This window comes from Cheilinus undulatus, linkage group 12, assembly GCF_018320785.1.
Source record: "Cheilinus undulatus linkage group 12, ASM1832078v1, whole genome shotgun sequence".
NCBI classification, from domain to species: domain Eukaryota; kingdom Metazoa; phylum Chordata; class Actinopteri; order Labriformes; family Labridae; genus Cheilinus; species Cheilinus undulatus.
In genome coordinates, this window is record NC_054876.1 from 18545123 (window position 1) to 18565595 (window position 20473).

Genomic DNA, 20473 nt, shown 5'->3' on the forward strand with positions numbered 1-20473 from the left:
AGGCAACAGTTTCTTGCCTTCTTATTGGCGTAAGCCTCCTAAAGAAAGGGGGATCTGAAGCACAAGGTCAAATCCTCCTCTCAAAAGGATGAAAATTTCTGCCTTTACAGCGGAATTAATGACACAGATCAGCCTTAACTTTGAAAGGATGCTGTCCTGCATACTAATATCAGAGAAAACTAGGCCAAACTTTAGGTTATCTCCTGAAGTAATGAGGCAGAACATTCTCATCATGTTTTAATTGTGGGGCCAAAAGAGCAGAACAGACAGTTCTAGGTTCTGATGTGCTGATGCTATTTTTTCCATGCTGCTACCAAACCCAACACCAAGATTTGAGTATTCCAACATGCAACAGGGAGATTAAATAAAGAAAACATTTATATATTAGAGAATGACAAGAACAAGAACTTGCAACTTGATTTTGTAGGGTTTTTTTTTGCAATTTTTAAAGCAGCATTCTAGCTGTACTAAGTTGATTTTTGCAGTTTTCAAGCAACCAGTTTTTTTGCAAAATGGGAAGAACTGAGCATCATCCTTTAAAGATTGCACCCAAGGCTAAACCTGCAATACGGCATGGTGCAACTTCACCCTTTACCAAACATAAGCAAGCCACTGCCCATTATACAACCTGAAAAATCTTCTGGTGCTCACCAAAACCCTAACAAAATAGAAGATTTCAGTCAGGAGCACTGGTCATGTTTTTGATTGTAAAATGGATATACAGTCTTACTTGGTGGAGAAGGCTCTGCTCAAAAGACACTCCCTGGGTTAGTCAAGCAGCATGATTTGACTTTCTAGGGACAGCATGGCTAAAAAAAACCATATGGTTGATGCACTAATGGCAATTATACTGAATACAATAAAATAGGACCAAAAGCAATTAATTAATAGTAGCATGAATCTGAATATGAGGGTGCAACAAGCTTTATGCTATAAAGGAGGAGGCTGGGGTGGAGGAGGTTAAGCTTTGCCAGCAGCAGTGTGGTGTATCAGCATTAAAGAAAGCAGGGCTTAGAGAGAAGTGTGTCATATTAAAACACACCGCTGTGCTGAGAGGAAAAGTTGTGATTGGCTGCAGGAGCTGGAAGGCATTAATTGGGATCAGCTTGCCGTCAGGTGATCTTGGCTGGGCGTACAACTACATATCCTGCATGAACTAACATGAGCTTCATTCATGATACGGTATTTCCCAATACCTCAAACTCAGCCACAATACAATTTTGACCCAATTAGATTCAGGGGATTTATTTATTTATTTGATGATCTTATGTTTCCATCAAGTGTGAGGCCACCTCAGTCCCACTAAGAAAGAGAGTGATGCCTGATTAAAACCCATCAGTGCCTCCTCCTGTAGACTCTTTTGCAGTGCGTCGGTGGTGGAACGACAGCAGATCATGTCAGTTTGGGTTCACTTGCCTTCTCTTCCCAAGACTGAGACATATGATGACTGTGGGAGTAGAGTCACACAGCAGAGGTCTTGTTTGAGGACAAGTTGATTTAGGCTAATGATCCTGCTGATAATGAGATCCTGTTAACTACGCCCCAGAGTGACACGCTGTGAATGCATGTTAGTGGGAGTTCTGGATGCATACCGCCTGCAAAACAACTTTGGAGGGACTCCACAAAGCCACAATTGGCTAAAATCTGCAGTTTGAGAGAAGGAGCCGTATAGCTGTTGTGCATCATTCTACAGATGACACACCATAAAAAAAGAAGCAAACTCATGCCAATGAAATGCAGTTTTCCCTCCTTTTAAGCTTAAGGAACAGCAGCTACAGAGCAGATAAAGCCCCAACAGAAAACAAGGGTATCCCCCTCTCTGCTGCATGCATCTATAGCATGCTCACACCAGGCAGGAAGTTCACAGCTAAAAGCGAAAGAGATGTTATCTGTGGCAAGACGTTGCTTTCTTTCCATGAAGTCATCACAAGCCCCTGGGTAGAGTGGCTGGCTGCAACAAAAGGGCTACTGTTCAAATGGCACAATGTGCCGCTCCACTCCACAGCTTGGCCACACATGCAAATGACAGGCCGGGAGGGAAAGGTGTGGCGATGTCAGGTCAGAGCTCAGCATGAAAAATCAGCCATAAAACACCAGCTGAGACTCAGAGATGATGAAGACTACAGGGAAGCCCTTGATGTTTAAGCTAACACTGCTAAAAAGGAACTCTATTTTCACTTCAGCTCATATTTTACCTTATTTTGTTCTTACACTATTTCCTCTTTTTGATCCGTATTACTCTCTGTGTATCCATTTTTTTCTGTTATCTTGTAACTGGAGCTGGAAAGTACAAGCCATGTGGAGAACAACTGTTGAAAGTGAAAACAGGTTGTTCAAGATTTTCTGTTTCATTATCTTCCCCTCCTCATCTTCTTCCACTCCAGTAGCCTGAGCCTGCCAGCTCTGCACTTCCTGATCCCTGACTGTCAGCCAGGGATGTGCGTATTTACACACAGACACGCACGGACACAGGAGCAACATGCCTGTGTCAACACCTGGCCGGGGACGGCTGCAGGTTTGTTTGCAAAGACAATAAAGCTTTCTTTACTGTGATACTGTATGTGTTATTTGACATACTTTGACATGAAGTGACCACAAGGGATGAGTAAAATGAAAAAAAAAAAGTCAGGATTAGGGCTGGAGGATATAGACCAAATATCATAATTCAATATTTTTCAGCTGAATTGTGATGCATCATATAAAATTCCATATTTTTTTTCTGTAAACACATAAGAAATGTGAATCACAAACCCAGAATGATCAACTTTGATAAAATTCAAGTGAAAATCAAACAGTATTGAATTTAATTGATATTACTGCAAAAACTAGAAGTGCCAAACACCCAAAATTAAACATGTTTTCATCTTTAATCAACAAAAATTGCAGCGCAGCTCCTACACACTAAGCCGACTGTTGTTTATCAGGGCTGTATATTGGTAGTTGATGAAACCAGTAACTAGGGATGTACCGCATCACCAGCACGATATCAGTATCTACAAGTATCTGGTTAAAGAGTTCATTATCATATTGGCACATTTGAAAATTGACACTGATATCATAACTGATATATCAGCTGTAAATTGGACTTTGAAGCCAGGTTAATAGACCTACAATCTTGGGCCTCTAATCCAATCCAGTGTCAGGCTGTGCTATTACATAACTGCATAAAAGGCTGCAGTTATTTTTGTATCAAGTAGTAACTGAAAGGTTTGCTAAAACGCCTGCAAAAAGCACTTTAAGTTTACAATAGCGCCAGAAATGCACTTTGCAAAGCTACCTTTACTTTCTTCTTACTTGAAGTAATACACTGGAGAACAGCTGATCTCCAGCTCAGTGAAGTCCTCTCTGTTTGATATCATATCTGTGGGCTCAGATGTATTGATTATGACACCAAATCAATCACTTCCAACAACACGTTACGGTTGTAAACCCTGTGAATAAAGGGGCTGTTGCTACGGTGATAACTGAAGACTTCTCCAAGTTTTAACTGAGAAAAGTGTTTATTTTCGGGTTTGTTGGTGCTGCTTTTAGCGTTAGCGTCTTAGCTAAACTTTAGCTCTGCCGTCCAAAAAGGTGAGATTTATGAGCTGCCAGGGCAGAAATTTCGAATGTTATCCTTTCTTCGTAAGAAGTCCATGTGACTTTTTCCTGAGGTGCAGAAATGAAACTGATAGACATTTAAGTGACGACCGGTGAAACACATCCAGCTACCTAGCGAGTACCTACGGTGAACGGTACTCTCGGTTAGAGGTAAAAGGTCACCGCAGGTCGCTTGAGATTACAGACACTGAGCCAGAGCATGGTGGAGCGGGCTATGAAAACAAGCAGCAATCAATGAACTGATCTCTAACGTTACAACCGGTCCAAAGACTGATTCGTGCCGCATTTTTTACGGTCCAGGGCTCCACAGACCGATGCACTCGGACCACTGACATCAAGATCGGTTAACCAATCATCTTTACACCAAGCAACCAGACCAAACTTTGAAATACCTCTCGACAACAGCATGGACAATAGGGGTGGGAATCACTAGTGGCCCCACGATACGATATTATCACGATATTTGAGTCACGATACGATATTATTGCAATTTTAAACATTTTGCAATACAGTGAGTATTGCGGTACATTATATTGCAATACAGTACGATCTATACCATTTTTTCAACAGCTTAGCTTATTTAGCATTAGTCTTGCCCTCATGTTTGTCTTATTTCTGTAGTATTTTATTTTCATTTAGCACTCTTCTTCTTCTGAGAGAACAAAACGATGCTTACTGAAGCGCAGCTATCTAACATCGACTCAAATCATCGCATCATGAGCTCTAGCAAGCCCTCAAATGGGTAGCATGGTTTCAGTGGAAAAGTAAATTCCCTGCCATGCAGGAAGAGTCAAACCAGGTAGAGCCAAGCCACTCAATGTAATTTAAAAGCCCCAGAAGTTAAATTTGAAAGCAGTACTGTAAAAACTTGGTTTTGTGATTTTTATGCTACTTAATATTTGTATGTTTTGAGTCGAGAAATATGCACAACAAAACTATTATTATTCTCTGTATTTCCCTTGATATCTAAGCAAATAGACTCATGATACTATTTATGTATCCAGTATAATAGTAATAGCACATTATTAAAAAAACACAGCACTGTAAAATCCAACATCATTCATCCCTAGGGATAATTGGATCAAAATTGTAAAATAAAACATACAATGTGCATCTGTAGCACCCAGGCTCTAGTGCTGATTGGCTACTACTTTTGTGACGTGTTGTGGGCAGGACAACAGGTAAGACCTTGGAGAGTCAGAGGAGGAGACAAACACCAAAGTGGCACACTTTTAGATTAAGTCTTACCTATACAGATAACCAGCATAATGCAAAACATCAGCTTTAATAATTGGCCAAGTAGAAAAGATGTCAACCTTTACAACACAGTCTAACAAGTGCAAGGAAGCTAGTATATTTCCATATATCGAGGCTGTACGCTTGGAAAGCAACTAATTACATGTACTCAAATCACTGTAACAGAGTAGCTTTCTCATGTACATGTACTTATTTACTATTTCTTGAGAATATTTTGGGAGAAGCGTTTTAATTCACTAAATTTTTTAAAACATCAACTACTGATAAAAAAAGACCCACTAAAAGTCAAAATAAGGAGGTTCTGGCTTTCTGTGAAAGACATGAAACTGGCCGGTAGTTTGGCTTTGACTGCACATGACCGTTAGAAGCACACTGCAAGAGATCGACTCCACACCACATCTGAAAACAGCTGTTATGTTTAACTTTATTGTAAAAGTGTGACTTTACCTGAAAAACCCGGTTACAGACCCATAATCTCATGTTGTTACTGCCAATAAGGAATTATATTTCATTGTACAACTCTTAAGTGCTTTCAAATGAAATACTTTCAACTTTTTTCTGAACTGATTTATAGAATAGTTATTTTACTGTTACTTAAGTAACTTTAACCAAAGTAACTGTACTTTAACTCAAGTATAAAATTCTGGTACTTTTTCCACCAGCCTGTGAGGCTGTCACATTTCTTCTATACTCAAATACTCTTAACACACTCTTTCAAATGTTGCCAACATTTTGTGAAATTTAGACTGTGTAAGAGCTTTTTTTTATAATCAAAACCATAAGTGTTCCAGTATTATGTGGACAACACTTCTGGTTTTGCTGCCATGGTGTCAAAAAAAAGCATCAATATCAATTGTTTTTTTAAATTAATATAAATGCTCTTACATTAAATGGGATAACAGGGTATATATGGAAAATTTCTTCATATACTTTAAGATCCAAGCTCGTCTTCATTTTCTAAGCCATTTCATCAGTGATACAGTCACATACTATATATATATGTTATGTACTGACTGTAAGAAAAAATATGACACCATAGAAAAGAAAAAGCCAGTAGTGTTTCTTATTGTAGTAAGCAAATAAGGCTTTTAAGGAGTATTTGGCCATCACCTTGGTTTGATACCATAAAGTAGCTGTCAAGGGAAGGTCAGATTTTTGTACTTAAGCGGTCTAAAAGTAGTCACTAACTGTTGCACCTGATATACTACAGCTCACTATTACAGCATACAATAAACAAACACACCAATGTTTCCCACAAATAGAAAATACTTGGGTGGGCCACCCAGGTATTCTTGCCAACCATCTGAGCACATAAGAGAAATTTCTACTGGTCTATTCCCTGGTATCTTTAATAAGAGATGTCACACCAACTGAGGTGGGATGTCTACTACTGCGTAGTGTTGATATAATAGTACAAAAAATACAGGCTGGCCATCCTTACATCCTTAAGTACAGTGTCAGTCTATGTGAAATGCTGTACTGGCCTACAGGCCCGCCCACAGGATTGGTGGGGCCCATGGCAAACCTCTAGAATGGGCTGTCCCCAGCTGTGATTTAGTGTCGGTATCAATGCATGTGTGGTGGATCAGTAGCATTGGTGCTAGCATCCCAGCTAACAGTTATTTCATTTTGGAGGTAAAAGGTGTGTTGAACTATAATTGGCTCTGATGTTGGAATTATTTATTCGTGTCACTTTTAAACTTATTTTCCAAACTTTTTCTTTCTATTTTTGTCACTTCTTTCTTCCACTTTTAACCCATTTTTGCCACTTTTCACTCTTTCTGCCACGTCCAACCCATTTTTGCTGCTTTTCAGCATTTTTTGCTACTTTGTTGCTATGTTTATCCCATTTTGCCGCCTTTTTTTTTACAAACATATTATGACATATAATATGACAAAAATATGTTATATAATATAGAATATATTTTTTGCTGCATTTCACCCTTTTGCCACTTCTTTGCCATTTTTAATGCATCTTTGCCACTTTTAGCCCATTTTTGCTATGTTTAACCCATCATTGCAGCTTTTCAATTTTTAAAAATATTTTTCTTGCTACTGCTAACCAATTTTGCCACCTTTTCAACCATTTTTTCCACTTTTGGCCACTTTTAATTCATTTTTGCCATTTTCCCTCATTTTTTTTTTGCTCTTTTTATCATAGCTTAGCACTGAAGTCTGACATTACTTTCCTAATTGTTTAATTCAGTGTACCTATCCGCATTTTTTTTACATTACAAAAAAAGTAATTCTGTTCTAAGAAAAGGGCTTTCCACTTCTTAAAAAAGGCTGTATTGTAGAACATCATACATAAATAAAATTATTTTTTATTGCTTTGATAAGATTGGTCATTATTCAGGTCAAAAATAATGTTTACCCCAGCTTAACTTTACAATGGACCATGATTTGCTGATCTCCATGGGTCCGTTTGACTGGGCCCCAAAAGCTCCCCCTTTATCCCCCCTTATTGGCAGCCTTGCTGGCACTTCTTATTCATGAATCATGTATCTTAAATATTCAACACCCTATCGTATTGCATCAAGACTTTAATATTTCAGCTATACATAGTATAAATTATATATTGGCCTTAATTATTACAAAAATGCTAAACTGTACCATCAGGCATAGGTGGTTACCACAGGGTGTCACACAGTCAAGGGAGCGAATCATAAGCTCTGAACATTTTGAATGAAGCCACAAATGTAAAACAGCTACCACACTGTCTACTAACCTCCGCTGCTCTCAGTCTTTCTTTGCACAGGAGACACTTTACCAATAAAAAGGTTCATGCATCAGTGTTGGTTTCAGCTAAATGAGTTTGGAAATATCTGCATATCATATTGGCAAAAAAATCACTATTGTGCATCCCTAAATGTGTGGTCAACAAGAATATTTCTGATAGGCTCGAACTGTAAAATATGTTTTCACTGAGCATTAATCTAGCCTTTAATTTGAACCAGCACCAACATTAACTATATGGATAGAAATGATACTGCCTCCCCGTTTCTAGAATGCAAACATGCGGATATATGTGTTAAAAGTTGATTCATTGCCCACTTCTACTTTGGGTAAATGATAGTGAGGTTAAATGAAGAAGCCTATCTGCAGTGTTCAGCTCCCTTGTTCAGGTGAGTCAACTTTCCTGGTGTGATACGCAATGAATGATTTCAACAGCATGTGCATCAATGAATGTGCCAATGATAGTGCGCCAGTGGGAGCAGGATTGTTTTTTTTACGCGCACTATTTGTTCAGCCTGGCATTAGACGAGAATAGTTGGATTTCCTGGCACATTAATCGATCCAGGCAGCACGCGCTGAAATAAAAGAGGAAATTACTGCATCAAACTACTCACCGTTAGGTCCATATTTCTCCAAATTGACTTTGACCTGCTCCAGAGTCAGCCCAGTGTTTTCGTTCACGCCGAAGTTGTCCAAAACTTCGGTCGCTGTTTTAGTGTGCGCATTTTCCATCGTGTTGGACCGGGCTTAGGTGATCAGGTCGTGTAGTTGAGAAACATCTATTGAGACAAACGCAGGGTGCGCACGAGGAGGGGTGGGGGGGGTAAGTGAAACAGCGGTAATGTCCACCGAAGGACGCAGAGGCAGCTAGGAGAGAGTCCGTCACCTGTCTCCGCTGAAGAGAAAAGCCTCCCTATCCGCGGAACAGGCGCTGTTGTTGCTCTGTGGCTCGACTGCTGCTGCTTCTACTTCATCTCCATCTGAAGGTGTGCTGTGTGTGCGCCGGGGAGCCCCGCCTCCTCTCTCATGAGCACTCCCTCCTGCGCTCTGGTTGGCTGTGTGTACCTGAGCGCAGGCTTCAGCTGCTCCATGCAAACATCTCCCTCTGAACCAGGATACACAACTCTGCCAGTCCTCGTGATTCCTGTACTTGTAGACAGGTTACTGTAGAGCCAGCCAGGTGACGTCATGGTAGCACTCCTCATGGGAAACTTTCTCTCTCTCGCTCTTTTTTTATTTTATATTTTTGGTGCAATCCCCAATCCCCCTTGACTCTATCCTTAATTTAAATTCCTTTATACATTTTCACTTTCACATCCCATGCTTTTTTTTAGTTGTATATGGATTCTAAGTTTTCCTCTGTTTACCCAAGGGGCTGACTCTCAGGGGCTGAGAAGTAAAGAAAACAAGGAAGTGACAGAAATTGTACTTCCTGGAGTGGCCACTTGAGGCTGGTTTTAAGTGCCAACCAATTTACATTGTAAGGCTTGCTGAACATCAAATTATTCTAAATGTAAAATGAATTTTTAAAGGACAGTTAAGCTGATGTTTTATTCATTATTGCCCACTGAATGCTCAAACTAAACCAGGAGTTCCCAAACTTTACCATGCCAAGAAACCCAAAAAGCTTCAGCCTCCACTGAAGAACCCCATCTTGAAAACTTGATAAATAATCATTTTTATTTATTTTATTCAGTCTTTTTCTAAGCGCTTGAGATTTCTATTGTATTTTATTTTTCTAATTTTCAGTTTTAAGAGGGGGTACTTGTGAGCAGTACAGAAATTTCCCAATATATAAGTGATACTCATATGGGCCGCTTGATCTTGATTATGTGTTTTCTTTTTATTTTCTTTTTTTATGAAGGGTTTGCAGTAAAAAAAAAAAAAAAAAAAATCCTATATTTTTAGGGCTCGGATGGTGTGGCAGTTTGGTTGTGCAACATGCACAGGTGCATCTAAAAAAATTAGAATATTGTGAAAAAGTTTTTGTTGTTGTTTTTTCCTGTGATTTACTTCGGAGAGTTAAATTTCCAGAAAGTCTAGATTCATCTCATACAAAGTGAAACATTCCAAGAGCTAGTGGTCCACTGGTCTTTATCGAGTCCAGAGTCAATGCTGTCAGCCACCGACCAGGAGATTTTAGAGATCTTCATGCTTCCCTCTGCTGAGAAGCTTTATGGAGATACTGATTTCCTTTTCCAGCAGCACTTGACACCTGCCCACAGTGAAGCCAGGAACTGGTTTGCTGATTCTGGAATTATTGAGTTTGATTGGCCAGACAACTGGTCTGACCTGAACTCAGTAGAGAAAATCTGAGGAAATGTCAAGAGAAAGATGCGAGAAACCAGACTCACAAATACAGGTGAGCTGAAGGCTGCTATCAGAGCACCCCAGCAGTGCCACGGACTGACTGACTCCATGCAATGTTGCAGGGATGCAGTAATTTACAAAAGGAGCTCCAGTCTACTGCTGAGTGCTTAAATGTGCATGGTTTTCCATAGACACATCTGTACAGGTTTGTTAAGTCAAAAAGAAAACAGTGCACCACCACCATTTTTTATATTTTTGCACAGGCATCTACAAAATTGCCAATATCTTTTGAATATAAATATACTTCTTATCCCTGCAAAGTTTTCCAAGCAACATTAATGTACACAAACATCCTGATAAAGTCTTATGTTTTAGAAGTGAGCAGTGTGGTACAATGTTTAACAAAGTGTCAGTAAATTAAATCTTCTAGCTGAGCTTTTTATGTGTTTTTAAGATTTTTTTTAAGTAAAAGAAAACAAGGAGTTTATGATCATTTAAAACATTATTATTTTTAAAATTATGCTTTATTTATTTAAAGGGGACATATGCAAAAATCACTTTTTCTCCTCATGTACCAGAAAAATTCATTCCCTTCCCCCTTGCTTTTTTTCCCCACCTTTTAGAAAATGTGTGCTGAAACAAGGCATGCAAAAAATCCAATGTTGGAGTGTTTTTCTCCAACAAACTTCACAGGCATGTTTTGGGGACATCCGAGACCAATATAAACTTGTCTTTAAAGGGTAAAATATGTCCCCTTTAAAGTAAATGATTTCCCCACATCCCACCTGCAGTACCCCCAAAGCCCACAAGGGGGGTTATAATTAGGGAAGCACTGTTTTGCACTAACCATTGTGCTGTATGATGTGATTAATTTCATATATCAAAAAAGTAAAGTCTCAGGAAAATCTCACAAAGAGAGTAATGAGATAACTTCCCCAAAATTTTCATCCAAGTTTCTTCAACAAACCTTGCATCTTCTGGTGATCCACCAAGGCAGGGGAGTCAAACTCAATCACAGCAGAGGCCGGATTCTGAATTTAGGTCTGAACCGAGGATCTAACATGGTCAACCATAAACTGTCAACCTCTTTTTAACCGGTCAAAAATTGTGGTGGGAAACAACTTAGGACTGATGATAAATGATTTTGAGAATGGAAAACATCAGTATGAAATATTTAAAGGCTCAAAATCAAAGATAAAAACTCAAACTTATTAGTTTAAAATGTCAAAACATGTAATTAGATGCCAAAATAAAAAAATATTGAATCGAGAGTCTAAAAAGTCAAAATATGGTATTAAAGGTCAAAACATGAGATTAATTTGAAATCATGAGCTTAAAAGGTCAAAATAAGCCTTGAAATTTAAATCTGTGAACCGTAAAAGTCAAAATATGAGATTAAAAAGTCAAAATCATAAGTTTAAGTCATAATTGTGAGCTGCAATAATTTATTTTCCCATATTCCTGAATTTTTATATAATTATTTTTCTTTTTAATTTTTTTTTATGACTTAACAGGAATATTCTTCATCATCAAGATTTAGTTAACATAATACTGGAGGAAATCCACAGACCTCATAACCGAGGGCCAGTTATAATAAAAATGTGATATGATCTTGTAGGCCGGGTATTACTGTACCGCGGCCCCCAGGCTTTGAGTTTGACACTCCTGCCCCAAGGAATCAGGACTCCTACATATAAATACTGAACTAGACATTTCAGCCAGAACCCTAGACCACATTCCTGTCATTTGTCGCAGTTTTGTCCAAAAAAGTAACAGAGATACAGCATTGAAAATACTACTGCAACCTGTGAAGAGGTTTAGCGAGGCCGTAGGTAGAGGATAACTGTGGTCATTCCTCTCCACATCAACTGTGTATGCACATCAAACACATGGATGTATCGCTCCTGTTAAACTAGAGGTGAGCGTATACTAAGGCAATGCTGGCAATTAGTTTATGGTGAAAAGCAGAGCTGAACATTATTAATAGACCATGTTGAGACCATTTGATGAAAACTGTGGTGCACATCTGTCCATTATATCTTTCTATTTATTACTGGATTATTTAACTCAGGGGTGTCCAAACTATGGTCTGGGGGCCAAATGTGGCCAATTTTGATTGGCCTGCACAAGACATCAGAAATAACATGACATTTATGTATTGTTATGTATCGTATCAACTGTGTCAATTTATTGTACTTCAGAGTTTTAGCACAGGCCCGTGCTACCGTGCTAATTCTATAAACAAACATCTTGACAAGAAGATATTATTGATGTGTTTGTGATTAAATTTAATCAACACTGTGGTAAACATACTGGTGATTATTATTCCAGGGGCAGAGCCAGTGGTAGCTTGGGCCAGACAGGGCCCCCTGGAAACCTGGACATGATAGTCTATTTGCCAGCTGATTTTCTCTAAGCACACTATTGGCTAATAGCTCTTATTCTGCCTTATTTAAACTGTTGTAACCTGGCTACACTCTGCCACTCTCTGCAAGCTGCTCTTGCAACCCTCCTCCACCCCAGCTCCTCCTTCATTCCGCTTCTGATTTAATTCAGTTGTCACTGATGCCTGCTCTGCTCTGGGGTTTCTGCTACTTCTCTCCCTGTCTCAGGCTTTCCTTGTTGGCATAGGAAGAACAGGATGCTTGATGCTTTCCACACAGGCTTGCGGGAGGGCAGAGGGATCCCACCACCAAACATAAATAACAGCAATAAGAGTGCTAAATAATAAATGCTAATAAAGATATATTTATAGCTGCAAATCATGTGTGTTTCTAAAAAAGAGGTCCTGACAGAACTAACCATTTCACTTAGCATTTCTTAAGCTACACTATATTGGTATTACAAACTTTCATAGACTTCACATTGAGGAGATTAAAGTGGCCCCATCATCCTTATGTATTTATGTATGTGGCCCTCCGTGGAAAAAGTTTGGACACCCTTGATTTAACTGGAGTCAAACTGCTCTAATAGGCCTGTCTAACAGGTTAAAAACCCCTGGTCTAGTTTGTAGTGTCTTATAGGGACAGCAGAGTTAAAATTATTTACAGAACAGAAGACCGTTTAGGTATCCAGAGGTCATTTCTCTATTTATCCAGGGCTGAATTTTATTTCACTCACCTTTTTAGATCATGCTGGATGATGCACATAGTTGTTGGTTTTAGTGACCCATGGGTGCTGCTCGCTGTCATCAACATAGCTCATTCACTTTTTGAGCTTAGCCTTGGCTGTTTTTGTGTTGTTGGTTTCTTTTGGGTATTTTTGACACAAATACTCAACCAAAAATATGCCTTGATATGAATTTAAGCGTTTTAACAACACAGAAGTCTGTATTCCACCTTTCTAGTAAATCAAAGCCTGCATGTTTCTGGGTCCAATCACAGTATGTCGAGTAGAAACCAGCACTGCCCATCTCTGCTGTTTACTTCTTTTTTTTAAGTAAGGGCTTGAAATGTTTTGTTTTCATTCATGGTTCTTTTAAAATGAGGGAGGAATGTGCTGAAAAGTGCAATTCCACCTCTTCGATGGAGTCCTCAATTCAAAACAAGATGTGGTTTTTACAAGGAGACAATGGTGGGGGCGCCTAGCAGCGGTGGTCTGAACTTGCTGGAAATGCAGAGTGTGGGGAGGGTCCATGTTGGAGAGTTTTTGTGCGAATTTGTGTCCATTCATTCTGTAGAGCAGTGATCATCAACTGGAGGATCAAGGACCACATCAGGCCCCCAACATCTTCTCATGTGGCCCCCAGAAAATGATCAAATTAAGAAATGTGAAGAGGAAAAAGTATGTCGATGTGTATTTAGTACATCTGCTTTTAAATTCCCTATAGCTAATAAAATAAACCCCAAAACAATTGTGATTGAAGCAATTTTATCTAGGTTAAACTATGGTTTCTTTCGACTTCAGTTTTCCAGACAAGGGAACAATACTAAAAAAATGTTTCTTGCAGGGTTTTTCCATCAATCATGCCACAGCATATTAGCATCAAACTCAGCGAAAGAGGAAAAAAAAAACAGCCCCAGAAATATTCAGCTAAAATTTCTCAATTGCCACCTTGTGGCTGGCTAAGGACTTACGGAAGAGTATTAGGGCCACTGAAAAAAAAAAAAAATTGAGACAAATTTTTTTTTTTCACTTGTAAGAAAAAAGTCAGAATTCTGAGAATAAAGTCAGAATTCTGACTTTAATCTCAGAATTCTGACTTTAATCTCAGAATTCTGACTTTTTTCTCACAAGTGAAAAAAAAATTTTCGTTTTAAATTTTTTTTTTTTTTCAGTGGCCCTAATACTCTTCCGTAAGGACTGAACTCACTTTGGAGGCTAAAAGTTCCATACATTCAGGAGAAAAATAGAAATATTTTTGATAATATTTTAATTAGACCAAAATGTCTTTTTATGTCAGTTTATGTAAAAGTCTTCCCCCAAAGCATCCAACAAGGAAAAAGCTGGCACTTGTACAAATGCAGTTGATGATCTCTGCTGTAGAGCCTTTACAAGGTCAAGCACTGATGTTGGACGAGAAGGACTGTGTCATGGCTCTGGATGCCTCCTGTTTTTCTGTTTCCCTTGTGTCCCCTCCCCCTGTCCGTCTATGAGTGGCAAAGCCTGACAGCAATCAGCAATCAGCAATCAAGCACCTGGCTGGATCACCCGGAACCTACACCTGCATCCCATCAACTCATCGGCCCCAGTATAAGAAGCCTGGTTTCAACTCCACCTATCAGATTATTACATCCACTCTGTGGTATTGTTTGTTGGCAAAATTCAAGTTCAGTTTTTTTCTGCTTTTGTATTTCTACCAGTGATTCTAGATGCCTTTTTCACTGTGTTCAGATCCTGCAAATTCTGTCATTCTTCCATCAAGACAACTCCTCCAGTAAAACACCTACAGAAAGCCAACAGCACCAGAATTCACCCGTCTTCTCAGCTCAAGCCAAACCATCCAGGCAGACCACAACCCTGCCAACAATAAAGCACTTTAAAACCGTTCATCTTGTCAACTTCTGAGTCCTACGACAAAAAACTTTCACACCTTACAGCCTGGCTCCCAATCTCTGTTTCAGTTCATCCCAAAGATGCTGAATGAGGTTGAGGTCAGAGCTCTGTGCAGGCCAGTCAGGTTCTTCCACACTCAAACCAAGTCTTTGTAGTCCTTGCTGGATCAGAGAAGAGCCTTTCCCAAATTGTTGCCACAAAGTTGGAAGCATGGTCCAAAATGTCTTGGTATACTGAAGCATTAAGATCATCCTTCACTGCAGATAAGGGGCCAAACCCTGAAAGAGAGCACCATACCATTGCCCCTCCTCCACCAAACTTTACACTTGACAGAGTACAGTCAGGTAAGGTTTCCCAGCATCTGCCAAACCTAGACTGACACATCTGACTGCCAAACAGAGAAGTGTGATTCATCACTCCACAGAACATGTTTCCACTGCTTCACCATGCAGTGTCAGTGTGTTTAATACCATTCGATCTAACACTTGGCATCGGACTAGGTGTTGTGAGGCTTGCATGCAGCTGTTCAGCCATGGAAACCCATTCATGAAGCTCCCACCACACAGTTTCTGTGCTTACATTAATGCCAGTGGAAGTTCAAAACTATTGAGCTATGGAATCAGCAGAGCATTGGTGGCTTTTACCCACCATGCACCTTAGCAGTTGTTAACCACACTTTGTGTTTTTACATGGTCTTTCACTTTGTGGCTGAATTGCTGTTGTTCCTAAATGCTTCCACTTTCTAATAATATCACTTACAGTAGACAGTGAAAAGTCCAGCAGGGATGAAATTTCATGAACAGTCTTATTGAAAATGTGGCATTCATCACAGTACTAGGCTTGAAGTCAATAAGCTCTTCAGAATGTCCCATTTTGTATCATAAATGTTTTTAAACGGAGTCTGCTAGGCTAGGAGCTTGATTTTATACACAAGCAGGTCTGACTGAAACACCCGAATTCAATAATTAACAGGTTAGGTTGAATACATATCGTGTATCTCAGTGTGCATGTTGAATCTTTGAAAAGAACGTATTGACCAAAGTGCTGTACAATGAAAAATTATGCAAACAATAAAAACACATCAAAACACAAGGCCAAGTAAAACAAATGAAATGAATGTTAAATATTAATACCAGCAGAAAATGAATCACTTGTTTATTTTCCGTTGGTCAAAATACCCCAGTGCTCATCTTACATGATATGTTGGCTTGTTCAATATATATGATCACTTATGGCTCCTCATAACCAGAATGGCATTGACTAAAGAGTTGAACTTGAGGCTTTGAATATGCTGTCACCAAACTTATGGGTTAGATCAAGGTGGCTTAGTAAGTTTAATTGTCAAAGCAACATGCATGAAGGGACCATAAATCAGAGATTTTAAGCACTTAGTCAAAGACAAGTGCAACACGCTGAGCTGAACCCTGGGGCTACAGGCACAGAGGTGAAACTAATCTAGACAATCACTTAGGATAGTTTACTCCGGGGCCAATCTAAACCAAGTCAAATATAAATAAGAGCAACTAATTTGGAGCTTTAATAGACTGCAGCTCTACCCTGAGGGCTCTTTTCCACTATGAAACTGAACTAAGTAAAGGAAAACATGGTTTGTAATTTGTGGTTTGTTAAAAAGTCAGCAGAAAAAAATTGTTTCTGAAAATGGCCTGTAATCACTGGAAATAAATGTCAATTATGAGTTTTATGCATGACTATTTATTTTTCCAGTACAGTGATTATTCAGCGCTTTATGTAAAGAGAGGAGAGGTGAACAGCTGCTGACAAATATGTTTGGGAGGTTGCAACTTTATGGAAAATTACTAGTTCACCAATAAGACTAAACAGAAATGTAACTCTAATATGGGGAATTACTGAGCTTTGAGCAGCGGGTAAGCTGATACCAAACATGCAGAGTTTACACTTGTTAAAGTTGTCCCATTGTGCTCTGAAAGATACTGCAACATTAATTTGTAGGTAATGATCAAATTTGTCATTTTGTAGTTTTAAAGTGATATATTCATGCTCTGAATGCATGGAAGAGAAGACATAAGTAACACAGACATTTCAGATTTTCTGCGCTAAGGCTAAGAGACAGAAGAGGATGGTGACAAATGAAGGCCAGAAGAAAGGGAGCCTAGCTAGAAGTTCCTTATGTTGGACAGGTATTTATACAAACCCACAAAACGAGGCTGCAAGTTTGACATCAAGCTGGCTATGTTGATGTCGATAGGTGAGTACTTTTTATATGCTATGCATGCAAACAGTTTACAAACAACAGGCTTTAGATGCTGAGTCTTTATTTGTACAAAATCCAGTAATATATACATTTTAATGCTACCACTGTGTATGAAAAAGATCTGTACGTATAAAAAGATACAACCGTTGATGCCCATATGCTCACGCGTGTCTGTTTTGTTTGAGTAGACTGCTGCTCCATCTGTCCTCTACCCAGCTGTTCTGTTAGATTGTTTGTCTCTGTACCCAGATGAGCTAACATCATATATATGTTTGTAGTTTCTAACAGGTGGCACAGTATTAGGCAATGTTCCTCAGAAAGTTTGGGTGAAGTTCTGCAATTTTTCAAATTATTCTTCCTTGTTGTGTTTTGCCGCTCTGACTTAAACTGTTGGCTAAATTGCTCAGTACTGTCTCTTTACCAGTGGTATTACAACATCAAATATATACAGGTAATCTCCAGAAACCATGAAGAACTAGAAAAACACTCAGAGAGCGCAGACCTCCACTATTAGCCCTATCTCCCAATAGTGAAGAATCCTTTAATAATGTTCCTGGATCCAGGCAGTGTTCTAGATAACTCCCAAAATCTAATTCCCCAATTACTCCCTCCTCAGTGAGGTGGAAACATGGTGAGGCAAAGCATTGGCTTCACTACGTGTGGACTATCATGGTGGAAGCGTTGCCTGCTGGTGCCAACAGATGCACTGACAGTCTTACTCATGGTCCCACCGGATGACTGAAAGTCATGGCAGAGGGTGAATATTCCTCTATTCCTCCCAGCATTGTGAGTATTCTCGCTACAATTCGCTGTTTTTCTCTCTGTTACGCTCCGACTCGTCTCCTCAACCAGGCGTGCATCTTTCAAACTCTATAAACCCCAAAACTTTGAATAGAAACACACCAAAAAATGCTGCTGGGATTGAAGTTACTCATGTCCACCATCTCCTGGTGTAAAGTGGTAACAGTGCAGACCTCTGCCATTAGCCCTATCTCCCAACAGTAATGAATCCTTTAAAAAAATTCCTGGATCCAGACGGTGATCGGGATCAGTCCCAAAATCTAATCGTTCTTCCTTATGCCACTTCTGACATTTCCTAAAATTTTCTTGAAAATCCGTCCATGACTTTTTGAGTTATGTTGCTAACAAATGAACAAACAAACCAACAAACTAACAAACCCACCCAATCACATAACCTCCTTGGCGGAGGTAAAAATGGACAACATTAGCACCAAGTATGGACAGAAAGCTCTGTATATAATGTGTTTCGAATGTAAAGCATAAATGAGCCTTTAATCAACATCATTAGCACTGTACATTTTGTGCTTCTGATATCCTGCCTTCTGATGATACATTTTCAGCCCACGGGGAGATACGTTTTATCCCTGCCTCTGCTCAGACTGACTACAGCTCTTTAACAGTACTAGTAACGTGCTAGTAAAGCATGCTACTCTTATTGCCCAATCTAAAATTATGATCGTGTCCATTTTCTTGTAGTCTGGGACCTTTAAATCAGTCATCAAAAGGCTAGTCTTTAACTTCTTTGTAGAAAAATTCTTTCTTTTTGATGATAAGCACGAATTTTTGTTTATTGATCGCAGACTTTTTTTCACATAGGGCCAGGTAGGTTTGGAGGAAAATCATAATATAAAATTGCACTTTGTGTTTACTAGGATTATCTGTCTAATATTGAAATTTGTTTGATGATCTGAAACATCCAAGTGTGACAAATATGAAAAGAAAGAAAGAAAGAAAGAAGGAGGCAGATAGTTTTTCACAGCACTGTATGCTGTACTTCTGACTGCAATAGAAATCTCTCCTCACAGGGATGATAATGAAAACCTTTAACCTCCAACACTGAAAAAGAAATTGGAGGGCATTCTTTGAAAAGAGGTTTGTAGGCGTGTTTGTTGTCATCAGCAATAATAAGTGAAGAGCGCCATGATGAATGAGTCTTTTTTTCTTTTTATAACATCAGAGACATCAACACGTGATTAACATTTAAGAACCTAAGTTTAGCTGAGGATTTTTCAGAACATTTGTCAAACATACTGTAGAAGATGCAACCAGAACAGGATAAACATGAAGGTAAAAACACGCCATCAGAAATAACAAAATTAATGTAATAAAAACACAGCCTAACAGAATGGACGAGTTGTCCTGTTGGCAGTGGACACAAAGCTGCACTAGAGCTGCAAAACAGACTCTGACAGCTGTGATCTCCGTCCTTGCAAACCCACCAGGCTGTTCTCTGAAAGACTGAAGAGAACAAGAACATCCTTCTTACAACCATCCTTGGCTCTCCTGCTGTAAAAAAAACAGTCCTCAGGACCAAGGCTGAACACTTCAGCTTCAAAGGATGTTTGTGAAAACAAGGTCTAAACACAGGAAGTCCAATAATAGAACAGTTGGAGATGTTTGATGAGTTGAAATGGAATAAAACAAGTCTTACAATCACAACAGCAATCAGAAGGTAAAATAAATAAGGGGAACAAACACATTTGTTTATTTTCTTTTTCTTATTTTTATGTGATCACAAAGTAACTACATTTTGTGGGGTGAAGGTTTAGCTGTCACAGTGTACACATGGACTCCACAAAGATAATTCTGACCCTTGCCATTTGCAGCATGTCTCCATCCACTCTCTTCCCCAACATTTCTGTTCTACTGTTCAATCCAAATCTAAATAGGCTGCAATTCTGGTCACACTATCTAGTGTAGGGGAGAACAGGGTTGGTTGTCACACAGGTTTGTTGTCACACTCATTATATTTCCCCACCAGAGGGTGCTGTCACCCAATATTTGGTATGGAAATGTACAAAACTGGGACGTTAGCTCACCTACATAGTCTTTTCTGGAGAAGGACAGCCGAACTTGAGGTGAGGGGGCTTTTGTGTTTTTCATGTCAAATTGTAAATATTCAGCTCCACAGTATTTTTCTTCCAGGCTTTCACACAATGGGTTTATAACAAAACAATTCTTAAAACGTGTGAAGGGGAATCTATAGTTTAGATTGTTGTTAGCTAGCTAACTTGTTAGATGGTTTTCAGCCTTGATGCTAGCCAGAAATTCCAGTTTGGGTTGGTCGTCACATTCTCTTTGGGGTTGGTTGTCACAGCAGTTCATGGGAGTAATGGGAGGTGTTGAATGTGCGACCAGTGGGCACACACGCTCTGCTTGGTTGGAATGCACAGACCTAACATTTGCCATCACTGTAATGCGTATAGCCTAGAACAGTGAGGCCCATTTGTTTTGTTCCTTGTGTATAGGCTGGCCTAAAGATGTTCCTGTTCATGTTCCTTGTTTATTTTGTGTTAAGATGCATTAAGTTTTGTTATTTGT

General features: G+C 39.2%; 1 protein-coding gene across 2 annotated transcripts in view; it reads right to left on the bottom strand.

Annotated features, from left to right (window-relative positions):
• atp2a3 (ATPase sarcoplasmic/endoplasmic reticulum Ca2+ transporting 3) overlaps positions 1 to 8702 on the bottom strand; it is a 124540-nt gene extending 115838 nt beyond the window's left edge. Inside the window, exon 1 of one of the 2 annotated variants that reach the window (XM_041801272.1) lies at positions 8208 to 8702. In XM_041801272.1, the coding sequence (XP_041657206.1) occupies positions 8208 to 8325 (118 nt within the window). In that variant the 5' untranslated portion in view covers positions 8326 to 8702. The remainder of the gene's footprint in view (positions 1 to 8207) is intronic. The other variant, XM_041801271.1, reaches the window with a different exon arrangement.
• Positions 8703 to 20473: the final 11771 nt, after the last annotated feature.